Here is a 27,538-nt window from a genome sequence, read left to right as displayed (position 1 = left end):
CAATTTTTAAGTACACTTCAAATTCGTCTTTAACTTTTACGTAACTTTCATAGGTAATTGCTGTTCAATCAGGTTAATGTCACCAACATTACTCTCATAAGTTAAACTACTATGCACAAACTTTCAGTCACTTTGCGCCATGAAGCAGAACAGCGCTTCCTAAAGTCATCAATTCTCTCTTCATAAGGAGCCCTTCCTTTTGCAGAAAACAGACGTACATGCCGTGTTGACATACAATAAACTTTCTTAAGCCGGTTGAAATACAGATGAGACTTTTGTGCGACCAATTTTGAAAGTGGATTTAGTTTGATGTCCAGCACCAGTCATCTCCATCTGCTACTAGCAGTGTAGGTCAATTTACTTTTCTGTTCTGGAAACAGATAGCGGACCGATCATGTCGAAAAAGAACACTGTATGTGGTGGTATTCAGTATTTATTCTTAGATTCAACTCGATGTATGTGGTAAATTGCTGCAATAAAACAAAATAAAAGATTTCAGTTCTGCAGTAAAGAACAATGAAAATGATGTATTGTAATAAAAAAATACTTTAAATGACTGAAAAAATGTAAAAAGTATAGCCTATACTTTAGTAATAAACAATGACATAGTTACGAAAGAAAAGCTTTGGAAATTACCCTAACAAATAGGACGGCTCTAGGAGAAGTGCCCCCCCGGAGAACTGCCCCCCCCCCCAAAGATTTTTCACTGGGCGGAGAACTGCCCCCTCACTGTTTTTTATAGGGCGGAGAACTGCCCCCCTGCCGATTAATAAGGGGCGGAGAACTGCCCCCCTGTCAGAATTGATGACCCGGAGAAGTGCCCCCTAATTAAAGAAATTTCGCGGCGATATATGAAGCGAGTATTATAATGACAATAACGCCAGTAACTTTCTTGCTATTATGTCTGGAAATTGAGTGAAATTTCAAAAGTAATATAAAGTTGTACAAGTAATAAAAGTTATAAAACGGCAAAAAAAACCTGCCTCGGCATTGACGTCGCCATCTTGATAATCACGTGATTTTCGTCTATGTGAACAAAGAAAAACAAATCACTTTTTGCTAATAAAAAGTTTTCTCGGCTGAAGTATTTGATATTTTCCCCGTAAGTAAAACAAACAATTAGCATGCAATTTAATCCATCCTTATGCAAGCTGAAAACAATAATTTATTTGTTTGTTTTCGCCAATTACGGATTTGGACGGTTCAATATAATAAACCCGTATGCGGCTTTATTCAAAGCTAACACGTTCTTAACAATAAAGGTCGGTCCGGTCTACCAATTAAAAGATTAAAAGATCGCGGTGCTTATCGTTAACGGTAACAAGTTCTCTGCCTGCCTAATTAGCTGCTAATTAAAGCAACTGTTACCGATTTTGTTTGTTTGGCATGTCGACATGATCTGCTCAAAATGCAAACTGTTGCCGTAATATGTGTAAGGTGTGTATTTATGCATGTCATTTTGTATGACACATGCATTAACTAAACAACATAAATAAATTGATTATAAATTCGACTTCACTCTACTTTTTTCTTCAAGTCAGCTAAATTAATGCCTTTGCTTTGCCTATTAATTTACTTTTTATACGTAAATTTACGTTTTTTTTCCATGGGTCAATACTATCTTTATAATGAAAATTAATTCCGATGTAACTTTTCCTCCATAAGTACTGAGTTGCACGTCTATATTTAGTTGCGACACTTGGCCAGTATTAACACGCACGCGTTTCCTGTGTGGATCTCGACTATGTTTCGCGCTCTTATTAAAACACGACTTTTACATGGCATTCATGTATAGTGAGTGGTGCAGATGCGCACTAAGGGCCTTAAACAGTATTATCACATGCCTCTAGACAATTTGTGTTATTCAGTACGATAAATGGTAATATACTTGTACTGAAATTCAATTGTTACCGGATAAAATGTGTACGGCGATAACGTAAAATTACCCGTAAGTATTGTTTTCACTACGTAACTAATAACTAATATGACACCGGGGGGCAGTTCTCCGCCCCTACAGATTTGATGGGGGGGGGCAGATATCCGCCTACTAAATTCTGACAGGGGGGCAGTTCTCCGCCCCTACCGATTTGATGGGGGGGCACCTCTCCGCCACCTTTAAAACAAGAGCACCGCCTTGCGGGTGCAGACCGCTCATCTATTTTCTTTTTAAAGGTGAAGGGACTCTCATTTTCAATCACAAAGGAGGGAGGGGTGGAGTGAAGAGCGGTGCATTGTGTGGGGGTGTGGACATTTATTACATTTTCTTCCAAAAATGCGAAAAAAAGGGAAAAAAAAAATCGGGGTGGGGGGGGGTGAGGGGGGTGGATTCTTGGGTGCGATGGTTGGACGGTATTTCAAACATAAAATAATCAAAATAAATAGTTTTGTTTTTTAACCGTTTAAAAAAAAAATTGGGGAGGGGGTGGGGGGGGGGGGGTATAGTGTGAGGGTGTGGTGGTCATTTGTGAGATGATCTTAAAAAAAAAAAAAAAAAAAAAAAAAAATAGGGGGGGGGATTCGGGTGGGGGGAGGGGGGGGTGGGGGGGGATTCTTGGGTGCGATGGTTGGACGGTATTTCAAACATAAAATAATCAAAATAAATAGTTTTGTTTTTTAACCATTTAAAAAAAAAATTGGGGAGGGGGTGGGGTGGGGGGGGGGGGTATAGTGTGAGGGTGTGGTGGTCATTTGTGAGATGATCTTAAAAAAAAAAAAAAAAAAAAAAAAAAATAGGGGGGGGGGGGTTGGGGGGGGGGGGCACGGGCGATGGTTTGGGTGGAGTCTATTGTGGTATGTCAGGTAAGAGTAGTTTTGTCAAAGTATCAATCAAATCTAATCATAAATAAAGAAGTTATGGCAATTTTAGAGAAATTTAATAATTTGACCTTGAGAGTCAAGGTCATTCAAAGGTCAAGGTAAAATTCAACTTGCCAAGTACAGTAACCTCATGATAGCATGAAAGTATTTGAAGTTTGAAAGCAATAGCCTTGATACTTAAGAAGTAAAGTGGATCCAAACACAAAATTTAACCATATATTCAAAGTTACTAAGTCAAAAAAGGGCCATAATTCCGTAAAAATGACATCCAGAGTTATGCAACTTGTCCTTTTACTGTACCCTTATGATAGTTTGCGAGTGTTCCAAGTATGATAGCAATATCTATGATACTTTAGGGGTAAAGTGGACCAAAACACAAAACTTAACCAAACTTTCAATTTTCTAAGTATAAAGGGGTATAATTCCGTATAATTATAATTCCGTATAAGTATAATTCCGTCCAAATGCCAGTCAGAGTTACATAACTTTGCCTGCACAGTCCCCTTACGGTAGTTAGTAAGTGTTGCAAGTATGAAAGCAATAGCTTTGATACTTAAGGAATAAAATGGACCTTAACACAAAACTTAACCAAAATTTTCAATTTTCTAAGTATAAAAAGGGCACATAATTCTGTCAAAATGCACGCCAGAGTTATCTTACTTTGCGTGCCCAGTCCCCTCATGATAGTCAGTAAGTGTACCAAGTTTGAATGCAATAGCATTGATACTTTCTGAAAAAAGTGGACCTAAACGCAAAACTTAACCAAAATTTTCCATTTTCTAAGTATAAAAACGGCACATAATTCAGTCAAAATGCACGCCAGAGTTATCTAACTTTGCCTGCCCAGTCCCCTCATGATAGTAAGTAAGTGTACCAAGTTTGAATGCAATAGCATTGATACTTTCTGAGAAAAGTGGACCTAAACGCATAACTTAACCGGACGCCGACGCCAAGGTGATGACAATAGCTCATAATTTTTTTTCAAAAAATAGATGAGCTAATAAGGGGGCAGTTCTCCGGGGGGCAGTTCTCCGGGGGGGCGCTTCTCCGGATACCAAATAGGACATATAGCCTCAACTGGGTCGAAAGGGTAGGTACGACGTAATTTGGGTACGAATAGCATTTACTGAAAAAACCTGAATGAATGAATATACCTCATAAATAATTACTGCCTTAACAAAATACAAGTTATATAGCATTGATAACATGTGGAAACTTACACCATGCGGGGTTATTAACCGGTATAAACGTCTTAAGAAAATGCCGAAATAGCAATATCGTCAAACGCCTCGATTTAAAATTCGTAGGTGAACAAACACTGATATATCCAAGGGAAGTAAGCAGCGCAATATTATACGGTTACATATGATCGATATAGCCAGCACACAGGTTGTGTTAAAAATGTATACAAATTGCTAGAATAATTAGTTTGTTTCTCATTGATTGTGTTTTGTTGTTTGACAATACATTTTTAAAAGGATAAAAAACAAAACAAAGAAATGTTCATTTGCATAGAAAAACAAATTTTGCTTTCGTGTTCGCTGGGTCGTCTGCACTGAGGAAGGTATAGCGTCCATGACCTTAATTTATGGAAGACATAATTGTAAATATCTTTGATCTTCATCAGTTTTTTTTGCCAAAAATTATATACATGTACTTAAATTAGTATTGAATTCAGTATTTATGAAGATGGCTGGTCTTCTGATAAACAATAATTGTAATCAGGCCTTCTTGTATAAATTAATCATGTTAAAATTGCCAGAAACCAGCTTTTTATGGCTTTGTACTTTTAAATAAAATCTACCAATTAATCGCTACTTACAAATAATGTTTGAAATTAACAGGAAATGATTTTCAGTGCGCAAATATTATGATTATGCATTAAATAAGTGCAAGACATATATTGAAGTATAAAGAATAGGCAATAAATATATATTGCTCCATTTTTTTTTATCTATAATGAATAGGCAATAAATAGTGCTCGATTTATTTCTATTTAAACAGGGGCGTAGATAATGGGGGGGGGGGGGCAGGGGGGGGGGGCGACCGCCCCCCCCCCAATATTTCGGCTGGTCATCGTTATATAACTAAACGTAAAATCCCAAAAAAATCGCCGCCCCAAAACCATTTTTTTGTAATCACGCGTCGTCAGTGCAGAAGCCATGTGTCCCCTCTCCGTTTGCTCTGAGGTTGCCAATAGTGATGTGTCATTATCCCTTGTAAGGTGTCATAAACTAGGGGCCGGAGTAAATGTCATTGCGTTAATGGTTTTATTGTTCTTTTCCGTGATTGCACTGGCGGTGTTTTGAGACAGGCGATTCTTTTAATTTTAATTGATAGCTTTAATTCAAAGGTAACTGCCACTAAAAACAATTTTGAGTAAATATACGCGTGAAAAACAGTAATTAGTTTGAAAATATGTTTGTTCTCTAAGTACATCAGTTATTATTTGATTAGAAATCATTAAAACAATATCAAATATGTAATTGTTTAATGTTCAAAATGAGTATTCCTAATCGGCCTCGAAATTTTGCGTTTCCTAAGCGTACATTCGGGAAGAAAAAGCCAGAACAGCGTTCATTCCAATCTTGTTGGTTTGATTCCTTCACATGGCTCCACTACGATGAGGTATGTATATAAGTATTTAATTTTAATTTGCGATTGTTCTTATCTTTCATGAACATAATGTTGATCTTAATACAAACGAAATTTAGAAAAAAAGACACAACATACAAAAAATACTAGTATTGTAAAAAAAATGTTGCTTAATAATGTTTCTTATTATTATCATTAATATTTAACACAAAATTTATTACAATGTTATTCTTTTCAGAGCCGGAACCTTGCGTTCTGCCATCTCTGCATGGCGGCCAAGAAGTTGGGCAAGATCGGCAACACGAAGGTGGCCGGCAGCTTCATCAGTGACGGCTTCTTCTACTGGAAAGCGGGTACCGAGAAGTTCCGGAAGCACGACGAAAGCGAGTGCCACAAGGAGGCGGTCGAGCGACTGGTGACGCTTCCCGCCACGACGCGTGACGTGGGAGAGATGCTGTCAGCGGGGCACGCTAAGGAGTATGGCGCACCAAAGGGGTCGAAACTTTAACTTCTGCTCGAGCAGAAAAAAATGCTGCTCGAGCAGCATTTAAATGCTGCTCGAGCAGCATATTGCTGCTCGAGCAGCAATTTACTGGTCGAGCAGCATTTAAATGCTGCTCGAGCAGCAAAATTCCTGCTCGAGCAGCAATATGCTGCTCGAGCAGCATTTATTTTTAGAATAAGCCATTGAACCCGTCAGCCAATCAAATTGGAGCTTACAAACGGACGACATTAGCTATCTCTACGGAAACGAAATAGACCGGTGTAGCGTCAATATTGTCAGATCGTGAGATCTGACGATTTTTACAGTACCCTCGTGATATTGCTCCGATCAGTCGCCGTGAAAAATGTCAGATTGATGAAAAATAATATTTAACGCATTGTTGTTTCAATTCAACTTAATTTCGCGTTTTAACAGTTTGCAGTTATTTTCGGACATCTTTTTTTTCGGACGTTGAACCTAAACACATTGTTTACAACAAAGATATCTAAACAGTAGTTCTAACACCATGCAAACATTTGAATTTTAAAACGATTTTCGTTTTAAATGTTATATATATCGATGATGTACATGCATTACGTTGTAAAGAAATATGGTAATGCCTAATTTACAGTCATGAGTGTTGCACTTTTTTAATACAAAGATATAACATTTATTTAAGAAAATATGTTCAGATTATATATATATGTATATTATTTCAGCTTAAAAAAGTTAAAAACTGATTATGAACCAAATTCAGTTCCAGAAATGTATAATCCCAATCGGTGTTTTTATCATTATTTTAGCTAATTCACATGTACACTCAATTCAGGAAAACTATTTTATTATATTTCACACAATCATAGTTACCACTATCATCATTTATTTAATATGTCAATAAGCTCGATTGGTAATTGTCGGTTCAGCTCGGGTAATGCTTTAAAGTACCCCTCGTACTCTTAAGTATACTTTAATGTACCCCGGGTACGCTAAATATACTTAAACGTACCGTTGGTCGGTCTGTCAGTGCAGTCACTCACAAACTTTTCAGTGCTTTATCTCAGAAACTCAATATAAGTATTCAACATGAAACTTTATGGGTGTATAAATATAGCTGAGGAGAGGTGCCATGCACAAGAACCATAACCCGTCGCTTTCTGAAATAAGAGTTATTTCGCTTTGTTGTTTTTGTATGATGTAACTAGGGCTATATCTCAGATACTATACAAGATTTTAACATGAAACTTCATGGGTGTATAATTATCAATGCACGAGAACCATAACCGTATACTTTCTTACATAACGGTTATTGCCCTTTCTTGTTATTGTTATTTTATGATGTAACTTTTCAGGGCTATATCTCATTTATAGAACCATGCATAAGAACCACAACCCTTCACTCTCTTAAATAAGAGTTATTGCCCTTTGTTGTTTTTGTATGATGTAACTTTTCAGGGCTTTATCTCAGAAACTATAAATACAAGATTTCAACATGAAATTTCATGAGTGTAAAATTGTCAATGAGAATAAGTGCCATGCACAAGAAACATAACCCTAGTACATGTCTGATGTTACTTAACAGGACTATATCACAGATACTATACACGATTTAAAGATGAAATTTAATTGATGTTAAGATATCAATGAGGAGAGGTGTCATGCACAAAATCTATAACCCTACACATTCTTAAATAAGAGTTATTGACAATTGTTTTTTTATGTTATTACTTTTAAATAAGTGAGATAAGGGTACAACCCTTCAAATAAACTTTTCTGTTAGTTCTGCACCCATCAATAATCAAAATTTATTTGGCGGGGGATATCAATTTAACGAATTTGCTTATTATTAGTCTAAACGTTGAAATAGACTTAATATTTGAAGTAGCAATGAGAATATAAGACACAACAGACTCATCAGTCATCAGTATTATGTTAGCATATCTTTAGTCGGTTACTGAACTAGGGCAAATAAAGTTGAAGTTTATCAGGTGGTCTAAAAGTCCTCACTGCCTAGCAGATAAGTCTACAAAGTATTTTAAAACCGGTTCATGAACATGAAATGATAAGTCATTTACGCCATCGGGATTATTTATTTTAAGTCAATATGTTTTTGGAATCTTATGGCACTCATTGAAAAATACACCACTACATAAATAAATATCTAGGTCAATTGTGATTCTGTCAAGCAATGATTATCGTATCAATTATTATCTCCAGAGTTATTCTTTTTTTCTTGCACTTATCATAATCTAACCATCTGCATTATTTTTGCCAAACAAGTGGTTTTGCAATCTGAGCACCACAATCATCAATATTTTTGTGTGGATATAAAGACGTTATAAAAATTAAGGATTATAAAATCTTAAGTTTTATCGTGCTGTACTTGTTTAGGAGATGTGTAATACCAACTGGCTACTTCTGTTTTCAAAACTAAAAGGCACAGAAGGATTTTAATAATATTTTGTTGAGTTCTCAGATTAATCGAGCCCAAAGCACTTCCTGCTACAAAAACATATTTTCGAGCAACAACACATATTGATAATATCCATTTTAATGCCGTGCGGGTCTTTACAGTAAAGTGATCGAGTCGCACAGATATGTTTGCCGCACTCCATGAATCAGAAGTCTGCGTCTCACGACTAGTCTCGAAAAACTGAATCATGGGCCTGTCACAACATTGTGGGATGCTTTTTCATGACCAAACATTTGGCAGTCTGGAAATAAAGTAAAAGTCATTCATACTTAACTTAAAAAACAACAACAGTTGTTTGCAATAAGAAAAGCATATACTCACTAGATTAAGTGTTCACAAAAAATACTATTTCTGAAAATAAAATTGCAAGAACGATAGTTTGACAGTGAAAAGTATTCATGTTTTATGCATCATAAATATACAATCGGATTAAGACACTGAAAAACAACTTTTCATACAAAACAATATAATGGAGCAAAGAGAATGCTTTTTTTCATTATATGACACATTAATAAATTAGAATATGATGAGTAATCTTCTTGTTTAACCTTTTTTCAGGGTTATTTGACAAAAGACTCTATAACACAGTTTGATCCTCATGTTATGATATTACATATGAAATATCATGTCCTTTATAAATTAAAAGAAAATGCAAGGCTCTAAAAACCAATGCACCAACAGAAAGGTACGATGATTATATTCTACATTCTCCCATTATTTTGTTGAATAAAAGTTAATGCAGATCTTTACTAAGCAAACTAGAGCTTTGTCACAGATGTGACAAATACCCCCACGTGCCGCATTGACACAGACTATTTTGCATGCTGTCTTCACAAAACAAGAGAGTCAAATTTATGGCGATTTTTAAGAATGATAATGCCATTATCATTTATGGCCATCTCGACCTTTGAACTCTTGAATTCTTTAGCATGACATGCAGTCCAAATTTATGGCCATTTTTGTACTTTTGAACTCCAAGTGTGACCAAGACCTTGGAGTTATCGACATATTCTTTCGCATGACACATCGTCCAATGACTGTGAACAAATGTACCATGCATTTTTAAAATCTTACAATAAATGACATAGTTATGGCCCGGACAAGATCATTTATGGCCAATTTTGACCTTTGAACTCACAGTGTGACCTTGACGTTGCAGATATAGACGTAATTCTTTTGCGCGACACACCGTCCAATAATGGTGAGCAAATGTGCCAAATGATTTTAAAATCTCACAATGAACAACATAGTTATGGCCTGGACAAGCTCATTTATGGCCTTTTTTTACCTCTGAACTCAAAGTGTGACCTTAAACTTGGAGTTATCGACGTAATTCTTTTGCGTGACACACCGTCCAATGATGGTTAACAAATGTGCCAAATGATTTTAAAATCTCACAATGAATGACATAGTTATTGCCCAGACAAGCTCATTTATGGCCATTTTTAATCTTTGAACTCAAAGTGTGACCTTCGAGATATTGAAGTAATTCGTTCGCGCGACACACTGTCCCATGATGGTGAACAAATTTGCTAAATGATTTTAAAATCTCACAATAAATGATAAAGTTATGGCCCGGACAAGCATTTGACCCTTGAACTCCAAGTGTGACCTTGATCTTGGAGATATCGACGTACTTTTTTCACGCAACACACCGTTCCATGATGGTGAACAAATGTACCAAGTTATTTTAAAATCTAACGATAAATGACATAGTTATGATCCGGACAAACTTTCGGTTTTAAAACACACTAAGTGACCCCGTGACCTAGTTTTTGACTCAGCATGACCCATATTCAAACTTGGCCTAAACATCATCAGGATACTACTTGTGACCAAGTTTGGTGCAGATCGGATGAAATTTCGGGACAGACCGACAGACAGTACGACAAAGTGACTCCTATATAGAAATATAAAGCTAATTTATTACCATCAATGCAAACACTCCACAGCTATTTCCATGGCGCTGTTTGTTGCAAGGTGGCGCTTTGAACTCTGAACTGATTTTTTCCAAGCCATCTTTCACAATTTGCGCTCGTTGACACATGAACTTGCTGCAACAAATATTTTGTTGGTAAAAATCAACAAAAATCATGTGCCTATATACTTAAGCGGTACTTTATCTATACCAAATTATTTTGGTAATCAGTTTTCAAACATATATATATATATATATATATATATATATATATATATGTGTGTGAATCTATTAACACATTATTTGAAACACATAAGTGTGAGAGATAGGACTCAATAATAATTAAGAATGAACTAAGAAAGCAAGCTTAAATTTATATATAGCCTATCATTTTTAAAGTGTTGGTGGTCATTACAAGTTAATATTTAAGATAAAGATCCAAATATAGAAAACAAATAAGATTTTTACAAAGTTTTTTGAATATCTTGTTTGGTATATTGCCTGATGAATGATAACTGGAACTGGCCAAAAAAGCTCCCTAAATGTGGCCTTTGATATCTTGTTATCGCATGCGCTGCAGCTTCTCTACATGGAGAACATATGTGGTAAGCTATATTAAAAATGGCATATTCAATTATCGAATCACAGTTTGGATAAGCTCAGAGACACACTTAAAATGCACATACACTAACTGCTACTGTGACTGCTATATCAAGCAGGTAAGACAAAAAATAAATTACAGCTTTGAACCTTACCAGAACAAATCGAACAAGGCCTTGTTGTTACCACCCAACGAGTCGTAAATGGTTACAGTCCTGGACATAACACTTGCAACCAGCAAAACCCAGTGATTGTTGCCTTTACATTGCGGCAGCATAAGTAGATCATACATATTGAAGTCCACCTACAAAATGTGAAATTATAATGTACCTTAAACAATGTATACAGTACTAAACAGTGAGAAATTTGCTCAAATTACTTCAAAGAAGTATAGTGGCATGCTAGAATCAAGTACAGTTTAAGTTAACAATAAAACAAAAGATTGTCAGGCAATATGGTACTCCTGGAACAACTTTGTAGAGGTCATCATTTGCAAAGAACATGTAGAATTTATGAAGAACCACCACTTTTACATAAAAATTCATGTTATGTAAAACGAAGACTTTGGCATTCATATCTCACAGACATATCAAGTCATTACCACTGCCACCTTCATCAACATAATTATTGGACACATAGAGAACTACTATATCTCACTACATACAAAATGTGGTAGCCCTAGATCCTAGAGTTAAGGACAAGAATATTTTTAAAGTTTTCACAAAATAAGCAAGAAAGAAGTGTATATAATGTTCAATTTTGTGACCTGCGGGTCAGGGTCAAATTTGACCCAAAGGGCATAATTTGAACAGACTTGGTAGAGGACAATAAGATGTTACTGCAAACCAAATTTGGTAGCCATAGTCCGAATGGTTTTTAACAAGATTTTTAAAATTTTCACAAAATAGGCGCTTTATAAGCATTTATTCAATTTTGTGACCCCCCCCCCCCCGGGGCAGGGTCAAAGTTGACCCAGAGGCATAATTTGAACAAACTTGGTAGAGGACTATAAGATGTCACTTCATACCAAATTTGGTAGCCCTAGGCCCAATGGTTATGGACAAGAATGATTTTTAAAGTTTACCCTCAATTAGCCATTTATAGGCATATGTTCAATTTTGTGACCCCCGGGGCAGTTTCAAATTTGACCCCAGGGGCATAATTTGCACAAACTAAGAAAAGATAATACATGTCAATACATACCAAATTTGGTAGCACTATGCCATACAGTTATGGACAAGTAGATTTTTTAAGTTTTCACAAAATAGGCCTCATATAAGCATATGTTCAATTTTGTGACCCTCGGGGCAGGGTCAAACTTGACCCCAGGGACATAATTTGAGCAAACTTGGTAGAGGACTATAAGATGTCACTACATACCACATTTGGTAGCCCTAGGCTCAATGGTTATGGACAAAAAGATTTGTAAAGTTTTCACAAAATAGATCCTATATAAGCATATGTTAAATTTTGTGACCCCCGGGCAGTTTCAAATTTGACCCCAGGGGCATAATTTGAACAAATTTGGTAGAGGACTATTAGATGTCTCTACATACCAAATTTGATAGCCCTATGCCCAATGGTTATGGATGAGAAGATTTTGAAAGATTTCACAAAATAGGCCTTATATAAGCATATGTTCAATTTTGTAACCCCAGAGCAGGGTCTAATTTGTCCCCAGGCGCATAATTTGAACAAATTTGAAGGAGGTTCATCCAAGGAACATTACTGAGAAATTTCATCAGAATTGGACCGAAAAGTTAATGAACGGACGGACGCACGCAGGCACGGACGGACGCACACATGACGGACACAGGACCATTACATAAGCCCCGCTGGCCTTTGGCCAGTGGAGCTAAAAATCAATTAAGGAAGGAAGGGAGCACCCCTCCCTAACCCAACCATAAAGGCCCCTGGGCATCTGAAATATGATCACAAGCACTAATAATCATATAATAATGATAAAACCCGGTCACCACTGTCGATAAATTGGAAATTGTTATGATTGTGAGATATAATGTAAACATTTGCATACAGATCAATCTTTTTTCTTCAAGCCCAACACAGAATAACAATGCAAAATTAAAGTTTTAAAGGTTTTCAATGGGTACAAATAGGGTATTTATCTGGACATTGGAAACGTTGAAATACATGAAAATATCATCAAACAACTTAAATGTATTTCATTGTTAAAATATGTTTTTCTTGATTTTTCTCCAAACTTTACACAAATATGGGTGGTTTCAAAAATATTAAACTAGAAATGGCGCGTCAGAGGCCGACGTGTATCCCCACGCCGCATGTTTGACCCAGGGGTGCCCCAGGGTTGGTAATGGGGCTATGCATAGTTGAAATTGAACGTATTGTCATAAGAGAAGTTCGGTAGCAATTAGATGTGAATCAGTGTAGAAATGAAGAAATTATAGTAAAAGGCAATTTTGGGTGGGCGTGGCCTATGTGGGCGGGGTGCCCCAGAGTTGGTAATGGGGCCATTTATAGTTGAGATTAACCATTATGTCATAAGAGAGGTTCAGTATCAATTTGAAGTGAATCGGTGTAGAAATGAAGAAATTATAGTAAAAGGCAATTTTGGGTGGGCATGGTCTATGTGGGGGTGGCCAATGTGGGCAGGGCAACCCAGGTGGAGAAAGTGGCCAGGACGGACAGACGGACGGACGACGGAGATAACCACAATATCCCCACTTTTTCTCTGAAAAGCGTGGCGATAATGAAGCCTAAATGAAAACTTTTCTCAAATTTTAGATGTTAAGTTATGGCAACAGTTTTGTTTGTATTGCATAGGGAAAGGGTTCAAGTTTTATAAATGAGTAGGGCCGTTCTGTCAGATGTAATCACTTTTTCACAACAAAAGATGTTAACCAAATGTTTTGATTTTTTTTAAATAAATGTACATGTCTTTTGCACTTAATAAAATCCCATTAAAACATGTTATCAATATTTTGTGTGTTTTGTCAACATGCAGTATGTTCTTAAGAAAAATTTAAATACAAAATCAGAAGTGTTCTAAAACAAGGGCTGTTTGTAAAACATGCATGACCCCATATGGGCTGTCCGTTGTACTGGCAGCCATTGTGTGAATACGACTTTTGTCACTGTGACCTTGACCTTTGACCTAGTGACCTGAAAATCAATAGGGATCATCTGCAAGTCAAGATCAATGTACCTATGAAGTGTCATGATCCTAGGCAAAAGCGTTCTTGAGTTATCATCCGAAAATCATTTTACTATTTCAGGTCACCGTGACCTTGACCTTTGACCTTGTGACCTCAAAATCAATAGGGGTCATCTGCGAGTCATGATCAATCTACCTATGAAGTTTCATGATCCTAGGCATATGGGTTCTTGAATTATCATCCGAAAAATCATTCTACTATTTCGGGTCACCGTGACCTTGACCTTTGACCTAGTGACCTCAAAATCAATAGGGGTCATCTGCGAGTCATGATCAATCTACCCATGAAGTTTCATGATCCTAGGCATATGCGTTCTTGAGTTATCATCCGGAAACCATTTTACTATTTCGGGTCACCGTGACCTTGACCTTTGACCTAGTGACCTCAAAATCAATAGGGGTCATCTGCGAGTCATGATCAATCTACCCATGAAGTTTCATGATCCTAGGCGTATGCATTCTTGAGTTATCATCCGGAAACCATTTTACTATTTCGGGTCACCTTGACCTTGACCTTTGACCTAGTGACCTCAAAATCAATAGGGGTCATCTGAGAGTCATGATCAATCTACCCATGAAGTTTCATGATCGTAGGCGTATGCGTTCTTGAGTTATCATCCGGAAACCATTTTACTATTTCGGGTCACCGTGACCTTGACCTTTGACCTAGTGACCTCAAAATCAATAGGGGTCATCTGCAAGTCATGATCAATGTACCTATGAAGTTTCATGATCCTAGGCCCAAGCGTTCTTGAGTTATCGTCTGACAACCACCTGGTGGACGGACGGACCGACCGACCTACCGACCGACCGACCGACATGAGCAAAGCAATATACCCCCACTTCTTCGAAGGGGGGCATAAAAAATTATGGAAAAAATTGAAATTTTCATGTTTTTTAACACATATTTTTCAAAACTATACTCTTAAAAGTTTTTTTCCTGGCCTCAAAGCAGTGTATCTTAAAGTAAAAACTCAGATTTATCAAAATATAGGATGGCCTTCAAATATATGTGAAGTTTCTTTTTTATGATACAAAATACATGTTTATATTTTTTTATAATATTTGACCTCGTTTTATATAATATGTGACTTGTTCTGATAAAACTGGGCTAAATTCATGTGCATAAAGTGTTGTCCCAGATTAGCCTGTGCAGTCCGCACCGGCTTATCAGGGACGACACTTTCCGCTTAAACTTGATTTTCGGTAAGAAGGGACTTCCTTCAAACTAAAAATACCGTAAAAGCGGAAAGTCTGGTCCCTGATTAGCCTGTGCAGTCTGCACAGGTTAATCAGGGACTATACTTTCCGCACATGAATTAAGCCCAGTTTTCTCAGAACAAGACACATATAATTCACTGTTCTATATTTAGAACTTGCTCTCTATATATTAAACATTATATTCTCTATATATTGGACACCTTGTTATTTATAAATTAGACCTTGTTCTTTTTATACTTTATACATTAAACACAATGTCCTCTTACTTGACCTTCCTCTGTAATACAATATATCCTCTATATATTTTGGTAATGTGTCATTAAAATGAATGAAATAATAATAAGTGCTGTACCGTTGTTTATCGAAGGTTTTAACATGGTTTTGAGTTTAGATGTGTAGGAATTGTACCACAAGGGTGACAGTCTGCGTGGTTTAATTATACGTGTCTGAAAGACTTTGTCATCCATCATATTTGACATTTGACCATGTTCAACTTTTATTTTGGCTTTTTTTCAGTTGCTTTTGAATGCTTTATTAAATCGAAATTTAATTATTAATTCTGCTATAATGTAAGTTTGTTTTCACTTTCTGGAGGTTTATAAGAAAAACATTTATTTTGTGTCCCAAGTGTACATGTACAACATTTGTTAACCAACTTCAGGCTAACATTGAAGATTATTGGAGAAACATTTTGATTAAAATTGACATTAACTTGAGAAGAGGAAATGTATTTTTGTAATAATGTTATGGTAAAGTCAAATATACTTCCCAAGTTCCCACACATTATTATGTATATGCTTATATTTTTCTTCTGAAGACAAAATATGGAGACATACCCATATAATAAGAGTAGTTCACCCCCAGAGTGAAGAAACCACTTTTTTTTTTGGAGATTACACCCTTCTGTGTACTTCTTTCCAGAAAATTAGTGCCTTTGTTTATTTTTTAAAAGCTATAACCTGTCCATCAAACATGATAAAAATTTCGTACACTTGGGACAATGCGATATTTGTCTTGCAAAAAAAGTTCACAAGGTTTTGGCATCAAATTTTCAGTACATCTAGTGATAAGCATTAATGGTTTGAAGAAAATGATGTAAAACCTTGAAAAATCTATCTTATGAAAAATTTAAAATAACTTTCTTGCAAAATGTACACTTGGGACAGGGACAAATTCTGACCACATTTAGTATTCAGCTGTTCAAAATTTACATGAACAAATAATTGTATAAATACCTGTACAAATGTGTAGAAAAAACATGTGACAGGTTAAAAGGACACTTTTTGCCTATAAATATTGAAGCACTTTATGATGCCACCTCTTAATATACGTGAAGAGAGTTGAAAATTGTGGCACAAAATTGACAAGAACATCATTGCTTTGAACACTTGCTACAAGAGATATCAACCTAAGTAAGAAGCATTGTTTTATTTTTCTTAAAGCATATGCATTTTTATATTCATTAAATGATGGCAATACCTAATATTTCTGAAAGTTTTATTGAAGTATAGAATTGAAAATTGCCTTTTACATCAAATGTCACGCAAAACCAGTACACTTGGGGCAATTTTAAGGATATTTTTCAATATATTTTGCTAATGAAGCAAGTTATTGAGAAGAATTTTCACATTTAAGTAAATCACATGGCAACACTTCTGTAAGATAGGAAAAGAACTCAAACATGCTTAATGGTAAGAAAATAAATGCATGTTTTATTTAGGCTTCATTATCTTTTAAATCACCCATAGGATATGATGCGGCATTTGTCTTTACGGAATATAAAAAAAATCAATCATTTTTAACCGGAAGTTGGCGCTGTAATAAATTTGCTATTCTGTGTGATCTTTTACCAAGCTTGATTAGGAATTTTTGAAAACGCGCCATGGAGATTTTCTTTCACCATTAAAAATAATAGTTCACGGATTCAAACCATAATTCTTGATTAATATGTTGCTACAGTGGATTCCTGTTCTTAGCATACCATGTCAGCAAAAATTATGCTAAAAACAGGAATATGCTATTAACAGGAACACACATTTTAGCATAAATATAGCAACTGGGGGCATACAATAAGTCAAATCTGTTAATAATTGATCGTCAAAGTGAGATTTAAATTCAACATTGTATATGATTGATGTTTAAGATAACTATTTATCAAATGGAAATGTATTCTAAGGTATTTGCATTTGCATTTGAGCATATTTTTGCAGATTTAAAGCATATTTTCTTGGCATTCTGAGAATGTTCTATGCTATAAAGACTTTAAGTGAATTCTGAATATTGGGGTTAAACATTATGCTATTAATAGAAGAAAAATACATTAAAATTTAAGAATTAATCTGTGAACAAGCTAATTGGCCTCAGTGAAAAATAATTTACATTGAAATTGAGAAAAAAGTCCTCGAGAACTCAGTGCCCCAGATAATTATTTGGGAAATAGGGTTTTCAACCATTGATTTTGAAAAATAGGGTGATTCCATTCTTCATATAGAGTGAAATGAGTAATAAAAATGCATACCTTAAAATAATTGCTGATTTACTTCCGTTGACGCTGCACACTTGTATTGATTCAATAGAACTGTAAACTATCATCATAAATTTTAATAAACTGATGTTTCGTAATATCTTTAGTCCTTGAAACTGTCCATGATATAAACTTTAAAAAATGTCGACAATTTCTAACCAATGACATGCCTTTTTATACTTTTGACAGATTTGTTAAGTCACAGACTTTCCATCATGTTTTTTGGATGTCAACTCAACTGCTGTATACACAGTTTCTAACAAAATCGATAACACGAATGATTCGGCACTTAGGTATTGGCTCTTGCTTTCTTGATTCGAAAAAGTTTGCGATCGGCTGATATTTTGGCGCAACAATCTCGGACGTCTTTCGACCTCTCTTAGCTATTTTTATTTCGCATCGTAATAGAAACTGAAACTACAGACGCTTTACAAATACATGCACAATGAGCGACGAATTAGGTCAGATTGAAAACGCATAGCGTTCGAATAACTATGACTGTTTGCTGAGCTTGCTGAATGTAAGCGTCACCGTGTTACGATAATAATTCCAAAGAGAAAATACCTAAAATGAGCAAAGCATTTTTAATCGAAGTTTTGTATCGTTAATTTGACGAATTTTGACAAATTGGTTGCGTTTTCAATACTCATGATATTGTATTTCTTTGCATTTTTAAACATTTTAATAGGGTGAAAGACGCACATACGCAGCTTATCTGGGGCACTGAGAACTGGTTAACAGACATGATAGTTTGGATAACTGTAAAAGTTAGGACAGCAGATATACATGTATGGGGAGAACGAGAAACGTAAACAGTGTTAACCAGAAAGGCACAATCACAGGCAATCGGCACCTGTGTCGGAAGCAATTATTAAGAATCATTAAGAAAGTAAAAACAGATAGAAATAGAAACAGAGAACCTACACTTGCGCACCCATTGAGCAATTCTTATCACTCATCGTCGTGATTTTGGCCAGGAACCGATACAAACTTGTTTGTATAGTATAGGTGACTACACAGTAGGTCCCTGTTTTCGCAAAAGTTTTAACAGCCTTTAGACATTTATGATCGATTTTCTTATTAAGCGAATTGCAACAATTTTTTGATCGACTAGTTTGCAGCCAAAATATAAAGCACTTACCGCGTGTCAATGTTAAACTTTAAACAGGTCGTCACATAAACTTGCAGAAGATGTGAAAAAGGCACCATCATGACGGCAGCCATTTTTTCCAAACAAACCAGTTTCGCACCAAACGGCAAATATAACAAGAGTTCTGTTTGGCTAATGCCATAATCTAAAAATAAATGCTGGTCGAGCAGGCTTTTTCTGCTCGAGCTGAAAAAATGCTGGTCGAGCAGTATATTTGCTGCTCGAGCAGCATTTTGCTGGTCGAGCAGCATTTAAATGCTGCTCGAGCAGCATTTTTTTCTGCTCGAGCAGAAGTTAAAGTTTCGACCCCTTTGGTATCCCATAAAGGAGAAGGCCGACAAACGGAAGCAGCTGCTGCAAATCCTACGCAGCATACGGTTCCTCGCATGCTCGAAATGTGGATACGTTATTTACTAATCATGTCATATTGTATTGGTTGTTGTGTATTTTCATGTGGACTAATGTCAAACGAACCTCTTTATGTTCCCAGTACAGAAACTGGACCGCCCCCCCCCCCAATGTTGGGAGGTTATCTACGCCCCTGATTTATAATGAATTGGCAATAAATAATGCTCTATTTTTTATCTATAATGAATTGGCAATAAAAAGTGCTTGTCTTTTTTATATAAAGTGAATTGGCAATAAATCGTACTAAACATTTTTCTGTTACAATGGATTGGCAATATAGAGTACTCAATGTATTTTCTTTCTCAAATAAAGTGTACAGAAATCGGGACTAAATAATGAGTTGACAACATATAGGGTTAGGGCTTTCACTGAAGAAACCAATTTATTGCTTATTCGTTAAATGAATTGGTAAAATATGCTAATAAATTGGATATCTCTGATTTATTACCAATTTATTGACAATTTTGGTACAATTTGCTTAAGATTATTTTTTTTGGGATAGTGTTTATTTCTCTCAAGTTACAATTCTCAACTCGTTTTTTTTGTTTGAGTACAATTGCAAAAACTCAACAACTCAGCTTTGTTCAAATAATCAAGTATGATATAAACATTACTGTTTCCGATTATTTTAACAATTACGTTCCCAATTATATGAAAAATCCGAATTTATATAACGCGACGCTGTAAACTTTTTTTCCATTTTTAGTAAAATATATTTGTTATTTATTATTATTTAATTGACAAATATTAAAGGCCACTAATAAAAAAAATACAGTTATCAAAGGCATATTAACATATTAAAAATAACAGTGACCAAATAACAACATGAACTTACCACAGAAAGATTAAACAACGATATTTATTCGCTAGTTTATCAAGAACAGAACAGAACAGAATATTTATTTGACTTAAAGCATAACAAGCTTATCGTTAATCGTTCTGTTTAGTTTATCAAGAACACTGTTTGTGTGGTATTCATGAATAAATTAAAGCGCATGAAATTGTAACGTAGCGGTTTAGCACAAATTGTTAAGATACTGTTTCTTCGAAATCACATCCTTGTATACCAAGAGTCTATGCCATAGATATGTTCTGTTCTGTTCATTATATAGTACTATATCGACTGTACAATCAATTATCGCATTAACATTAACCAAGCTCGTCTAAACGATTTAAACTTCAAAAGACTCGAAGCGACTTCGATCCAAACAAACAAGACTTTAATTTATTATAGCTCAATAAACCCTCTACTGCCATTACTAACTTATACTCAACAGCCACACATCTACACTCACTCACTCACTCACTCACTCACTCACTCACTCACTCACTCACTCACTCACTCACTCACTCACTCACTCACTCACTCACTCACTCACTCACTCACTCACTCACTCACTCACTCACTCACTCACTCACTCACTCACTCACTCACTCACTCACTCACTCACTCACTCACTCACTCACTCACTCACTCACTCACTCACTCACTCACTCACTCACTCACTCACTCACTCACTCACTCTTATTCATATCACCTACCTTAATCCCACTCCTACCATTCTTATTTACACAATGATACTCACTCATTCACTCACAGAATACATGTACTATGTTTTATCATACATGTGTTCATTGTATTATATAGGATTTTTATTGTCTCTTATAATTCAAATTTGAATGGCCATTTACAGTTGTTGTAATATATGTGTTTTTATATCTTGTATATACTATGTTGTAAATGTAAATGGATGAGACTGAAATAAAATAAAATAACAAAATGTATTGTACAAATTGTAACCGGGACTACGGAAGCGCTTCGAGCCATCAGAAAATATGACCCTTGCGAATCCGAGAAAAACGACCAAAAAATTGTATGTATTACAATAAAAGCAAATGGTACTTCGAGGAGACTTTGAGTCAATCGGAAATTCGAGCGAATTGATTACAAGCCAACGAGATTCGACTTTAATTCTTTAATTTTGTTTATTCACATCGAGTATTGTATCTGTTTATCAAGCATTAAAGTTCAGATTGTTATCTATATATCTTGTATGACGGATAATTCGGGAAGACATGCAGTTTTATGAGGGCCATAAATAATCAAAGTTCGCAAGCTATTACAAGTTTGGGTCCGAGTTCCTTAAGAACTCCACATGCCTCCTATCCACAAAAAGTGGCGCACGCACAAAGTGAGCTGATAACATCGATGATGTCTCGTGATCATGGCAACGGAGTGTTATTTAATTCTTTTGACACAATCTCTTAATGTTTTGTGTCTCCAACTTATTTTTTTTATAGAAAGTGACCACCTGAAATATGTTCACATCTTTTCTTAAATAACTTATCTAAATAATCTAACTAAATAATCTTTAACATTTTTCATTTCATAGATCACAGTTTGAATACTTTTTTAAAATATTAAAACTTATATACCTTGATTGTTTTATATGATATTATTTACAACCGATATTGAATATTATGTAAGTGGCTGAAATGTGTGCCTGATACATATATAAAGACTTGGACAGTGTACTGTTCTTAACCTGAACAGATAATATCTGCAATCAACTTATAATCGCAAATGTGTACGGAAGAAACCTCCTCCGGAAGAAACCCCCTTCGCTAAAAACGGCAGGGCGGAAGAAACCCCCTTTCATAGTTCGCATAGGCGGAAGAAACCCCCTCGCTAGTTTTGCATAGGCGGAAGAAACCCCCTCGCTAGTTTTGCATAGGCGGAAGAAACCCCCTTCCTGCTGTCCCGCCGTACCCGTCCCTCTACAGACGGGACCTCTGGACCGGTACGGGCAGGCGAGCTCTCGACGATAAACAGCGGATTGGTCAGATCCGCTGCATCCTGGAGAAGACAGCAGTCTCAGCAGTGAAGAAGACATCCGGCTCGAGGGTGACGGACTCAGCTGGATATGCTGAGCCATCCGCAAAAGATCAAACCGCGAGAATCAATCTTCTGCAGGCGGCTTCTGGCCTCGGTCGCGACGAGCACGCTCCAGCTGCTGACCGAGAATATTTCATCAAGTCTATAAATAGTCTATGAATAGTCACTTATGCCGAAATTTATTTGATACAAGAGAAAACATGGCAAGGTTTGTGTTAAAGAAATTATTGAGAGCTTTTATCGTTAATATTTACCAGAAGGTGCTTTAAAAATGTTATAAACGGGATTATCGGGAAATGAATATAAACTTGAAAAGAAGCAAGCATGCAGTAATAGAGTCGGGTTGAAACGGATGTATTGGGGAATCGTTCGAGTCGGGATTTTACTACCTCTGCGGGAAAGACTTAACACTTAGGAAAGGGGTTTATTCCGCCTCTCTGAAAACACGAAGGGGGTTTATTCCGCCTGTCTGAAAACTCGAAGGGGGTTTGTTCCGCCTATGCAAAACTAGCGAGGGGGTTTCTTCCGCGTATGCAAAATGTGAAAGGGGGTTTCTTCCGCTATGCCGTTTTTAGGGAAGGGGGTTTCTTCCGAAGGGGGTTTATTCCGGTAATCAACTGCAAATATTGAGTAATGCAAGCAAAAAAAAAATAAAAATATACATGCAAACTTGTTCACACTTCGTTTAATTGTCGATTGTTTCCTATTTAAGTGTGGGAATATTTTATATCTCAATTAAGTTAATTAACCTGTAAGTAATTTTTGACCGTGATACAGGTACGTCCACTTGTAAAACCAACGGTTTTATCTGGTTTGACAACTTAAAAAAAATTTCTGTTAAAATGGAATTTATTTGACGTGCGCCTTCCAATGAAGGTGCATTATATATATAATAGAAAATTTGGAAGATTTCCACTGTATATCGAGAGTTATATTAGAATGATTAAAAACGTTTTGACACTTTACTCGGTTTAACACGAAAACAGTATTTTAAACACCATTTAAATGATCAGTTGAATAACATTACTGTTAACCATTCTCGTACAAACTGGGCCTCACTGGTAATATCCTCACTCGGTTAAGATAGAAACATTCATCCCGAAGCTAGCCCAAGTCTCACTATTGCCGGTAGAGCCCCGGTCCATCCCGGTTTGCTAACGCCGGTCGACCGGCGAGAAGCGGGATGATTTGTAGATCTTTTTAACGCGATCACACTATTTCCCGGTGCCGCCTAGGTTGAAGCAGGTCAACAACCCGGCAGAGTCCCGGTCAACCCCGGACTAGCTACAGTTTATCCCGGTGAAGCCCCGGCAGAGCCCCAGTTGTCGTCAGTAATGCCCGGGTGGAGCCCCGGTGAAAGCCGGCAGCGTTCATGCAGAGCCCCGATATACCGTAACTCCACCGACACTCACCGGAGCTATACCGGCATCAGACCCTGGCAGAGCTACGGCAACTCCCCGGTTTAACCACGGTCGTCGCCGGTAATGCCGCGGCGGAGCCCCGGTGAATGCCGGTGGCGTCCTGGCATGGCGCCGGTTTACCGATTACCGTAGCTATACCGGGACTCTGTCGGCATTCACCGGGGCTCCACCGGGGCAAAACCGGCGACAACCGGGGCGTTGCAGTAGCTCTGCGGGGGTCTGTATGGGCTCCGGTGGAGCTACGTTGCCGTCTCGGTTGTTCCCGGTGCCGTCCCGTTTTTTTTCAAATACTTTAATACTTTACCGATGAAGCCCCGTTTGTTCCCTGTTCATCCCAGTCGTCCCCGGTGAAGCCCCGGTTCATCCCGGTAGAGCCCGGATCACGCACCGGAGCTCAGCCGGCATCATAGTGAGACTGGGCCTTAAAAAATCGACTTCGCAATATCTATATTAGCAATGTTTTGCTAATTAAAATTTACGTGGTGGTCGGGAATTTTTCTGGCTGGGTTACACAGATATATATTTGCAAAATACCTGTATCGTCCCACAATTAAATATGGAAACTGGTCGGAAATATATTGTTCAACATCAAATCCCGGACAATCGCTCCTACTCTAAATTTGACAGGGCGGACAGTCGCTCCTACGATGTTTTGACAGGGCGGACAGTTAATGTTATTATGCCCATGCATACTCAGGAAACATTCGTTGCGTAAAAAATATACACAAAAAAATCACGAATAAATAGAGACTGCACGACTTTGTGAAATATTTATGAATGTATATAAAATGTGTAAATCTTGTGAGCTATTATATTCCGAAAGATCACCAATAATTTCCTTTCGTATGTGGTCGACTTTGGCGTATCATTCGTATGAGAGGGGATAATACAAAAATTAAACTTAATTATAACTGAGTGTCAAATATATCGAGGTATTATTTGATTAACGTCTTGACATCATAAAATTGTATTTTCCTGCACAAAACAAAAACACATTTCGAGTGTATATAAAAAACGAATCACCATACAAAACAATCTTTAAAGAATCTGATTTTCTGACCTAGTTTTGAGTTATTTCACACGCGCTGTTTTTTAATTATTTCACACGCGCTGTAAACGGTTTGTTAAATTTTACAGAAAGGTAAGTAATAAATTGTTTATCCAAACATTTTTTTCTAGGTTTATCCCGCTTTTATTGTTACCGATATGTATAATGAAAATAAACAACGGATTTCCTTTTATGTTTAGCTATTCCAGAACTTATAATAAATATATGAAAACAGCATCTCCATTCTGTATAGATAATTGATATGACTACATTTTTTAAATAACTCTTAATACATGATTATTGTCAGTTTACGTTCTCAAAATCATGATGCTTTTCCTTCGATATTTTTACAACAGAAATGTACCTGTTAAAATGTAACATATCTCATGCAAAGAATCTTTATATTGTTTATTTGTTAATTGATAGGCGTTACTGCTTAAGTTGAATAAATATTTTGGTTTGATGATTTGGAAATGTAATTCACGCTTCCTTTTGAACTTGCGTAAAATATGTTTTGCAAATAAACAGAAGCTTTTTTTATTGAATTATTATGTCAAGTGTGGAAATTAAACACATTACAACAAGTATACAATAACGTTCATATACTGTCTCTTTATTCTCTTTTTTTAACTTTAAATTACTGAATGTAAAATAATTGATACATTTATTTGAAACAGCACAACTCAAAATATAATGCATATGTTTAAATCTGTTAACGGATCTAAATGCAGTCTGTAATATACTGTTCATTATCTCAATACATATTTTACTTATAATTATTATCGATCTTGTATTTCTGATTACTTTCTATGAATTTGGTTCAGTTAACAAGCTATTAGAATCTTAGATCACAGTTCCTTTAGAACTCCACATGCCGCCTATCCACAAAAAGTGGCGCACGCGTAAAGTGAGCTGATAACATCGATGACGTCTCGTGATCTTGGCAACGGGGTGTTATTTAGTTCCTTTGTCAAAGCCTTTTTGTGTTTTGTAACTCCAATAAGATATTTATTTCCCCATTTTACAATTCTTATCTCGTCGTTTTCGTTACATTATTTAAATCGCAAAATTAAACACGATTCATGCTTAATGTCAGTCATTATTGAACATGTGTTTGTAAGCGTTTAAACAGTTATATCCGTTATATGGTATGTACATGTACTCGTTCAACATTGTATTACATTTGTGCTTTTTGCGAAAAAAATATTTATGACTGGGGCGGGTCCATTTAATTTTTCTATTAATTTCAAGTAGTTTTCAAAGGGATCCAGACATAAGCCCCCCAGGACAAAACCCCCCCAATGAAAAAATGAACATTTGGACAATTGCCCCCCAGAAGAAATGACAGGTAGGATATAAGCCCCCCAGTGCTTATTTTGCATCTGGACATTTGCCCCCCAGTGCTTATTTTAGAAGTGGACATTTGCCCCCCAGTGCCTAATTTTAAATGACATTACTCGATTGAGCAGATAATCATGTCCAATTATCACCACCTTTTAATCCTTTTGATTTATTAAATACAGAAGCCTTTAATTTTCATTAACAAGTATATGATCAAAGCCACATGTAACACCTTTTGATAATCCTTTTGATTGATTAATTAAAAAACAATTCAAATTCTTTAAGATATGTTTGTTTTACCTAAGATTAGGCAATTAAAGTGAGTTTCTGGACCTTTTTTATTTCGAATTATAATGATCCAAGTTTCTATGATTATATATTTATGAGATATGAAATAATACTGAATCCAAATACAGAGATATACTAGTCTAATGGAAACAACATACCGGTATGATATTAGCACTGGGGGGCAAATGTCCACTCCTAAAATAAGCACTGGGGGGCAAATATCCAGATGCAAAATAAGCACTGGGGGGCTTATATCCTACCTGTTATTACTACTGGGGGGCAATTGTCCAAATGTTCATTTTTTCATTGGGGGGGTTTTGTCCTGGGGGGCTTATGTCCTACAATCGTTTTCAAAACATCAAGAACAAAACACTGTTTCTTGAAAGCAAAACTACTAATTAGTAATTATCAAAATTGCAAATAATATCAAACTATAATTGTACACAATATGCCCCTAGACAAGAAACCAATACACGTGCACATTTAATTCTAAAGTTTTTTTCTTTTTAGGAGTAGATCTCAAATGTTTTAAACAGTGCAGGATAACACTAATTTTCATTGCGGTTATAAACAATTCGAAACAAATAATAACTCTCGTATATCAATGATATTTCCATACGCAGGAAAGCATATGACAAAATGACATACTTATAATTGGGCCCAATCTCAGGTACAAGCTATCAATACATATTTAAGGAATGTGGTTTAGTGTGGGTTATATAAAGTAAAAGCGCGCACACTATTATTATCCTTGACCCGAGTTGCCTTACATCTCAACCGACAACCCACTAATTAGGTTGCACACAATCTATAAAGCTAAAAAGGTTCATGGCTTACTATCTTTGGAACATTACGTTATTAAATAATAATGATATTTTATCAATCTTATTGTTTTGAACATCCAGACAGTATTTTGTTCTTTCTCTAATAATGATGATGATGATGATGATGATCATCTTCTTCTTCATCATCATCATCTTCATCATCATCATCATCATCATCATCATCATCATCATCATCATCATCATCATCATCATCATCATCATCATCATCACTTGGGAAAAAAATATAAGAACGGAAGTCTTGGGTAATAAGAAAACCCGCATCTTACAGAAAATTAGATCCATATAAACATAGCTATGTACTGACACGTCTCTTACTAAG

General features: G+C 36.2%; 2 protein-coding genes across 4 annotated transcripts in view; both read right to left on the bottom strand.

The window, feature by feature from the left end:
• LOC127856511 (radical S-adenosyl methionine domain-containing protein 2-like) overlaps nt 1–27,538 on the bottom strand; it is a 227,848-nt gene that overhangs the window by 19,338 nt on the left and 180,972 nt on the right. The gene's annotated exons all lie outside the window — the stretch shown is intronic.
• LOC127856519 (sentrin-specific protease 1-like) lies at nt 8,065–18,794 on the bottom strand. 2 transcript variants are annotated; one of them, XR_008038086.1, is made up of 4 exons: nt 18,747–18,794; nt 11,040–11,188; nt 10,297–10,420; nt 8,065–8,607 (listed from the first exon to the last, which is right to left on the bottom strand). XR_008038086.1 is itself a non-coding variant. In XM_052392797.1 (3 exons), the coding sequence occupies exons 1-3, from the start codon at nt 11,174–11,176 to the stop codon at nt 8,563–8,565; spliced, it is 306 nt and encodes a 101-aa protein (XP_052248757.1). In that variant the 5' UTR covers nt 11,177–11,663; the 3' UTR covers nt 8,065–8,562. The 2 variants fall into 2 exon arrangements, 1 of the variants encoding a protein (XP_052248757.1); XM_052392797.1 differs by lacking the exon at nt 18,747–18,794 and having other exon boundaries at nt 11,040–11,663.

Source organism: Dreissena polymorpha, chromosome 13 (genome assembly GCF_020536995.1).
Source record: "Dreissena polymorpha isolate Duluth1 chromosome 13, UMN_Dpol_1.0, whole genome shotgun sequence".
Classification (NCBI taxonomy): domain Eukaryota; kingdom Metazoa; phylum Mollusca; class Bivalvia; order Myida; family Dreissenidae; genus Dreissena; species Dreissena polymorpha.
The sequence above is the reverse complement of the archived record's forward strand: the minus strand, read 5'-3'. Positions and strand labels throughout refer to the sequence as shown.

What these genes read in the sequence shown, in the direction of transcription:
- LOC127856519 (XM_052392797.1), bottom strand. Translation starts at nt 11,176, where the DNA reads ATGTATGATCTACTTATGCTGCCGCAATGTAAAGGCAACAATCACTGG. An exon ending in GCCTTGTTCGATTTGTTCTG is followed by an intron (nt 10,421 to 11,039) that starts GTAAGGTTCAAA and finishes TATTTGTTGCAG; the next exon opens with CAAGTTCATGTGTCAACGAG. An exon ending in GTGGAGTGTTTGCATTGATG is followed by an intron (nt 8,608 to 10,296) that starts GTAATAAATTAG and finishes CTTTATTTCCAG; the next exon opens with ACTGCCAAATGTTTGGTCAT.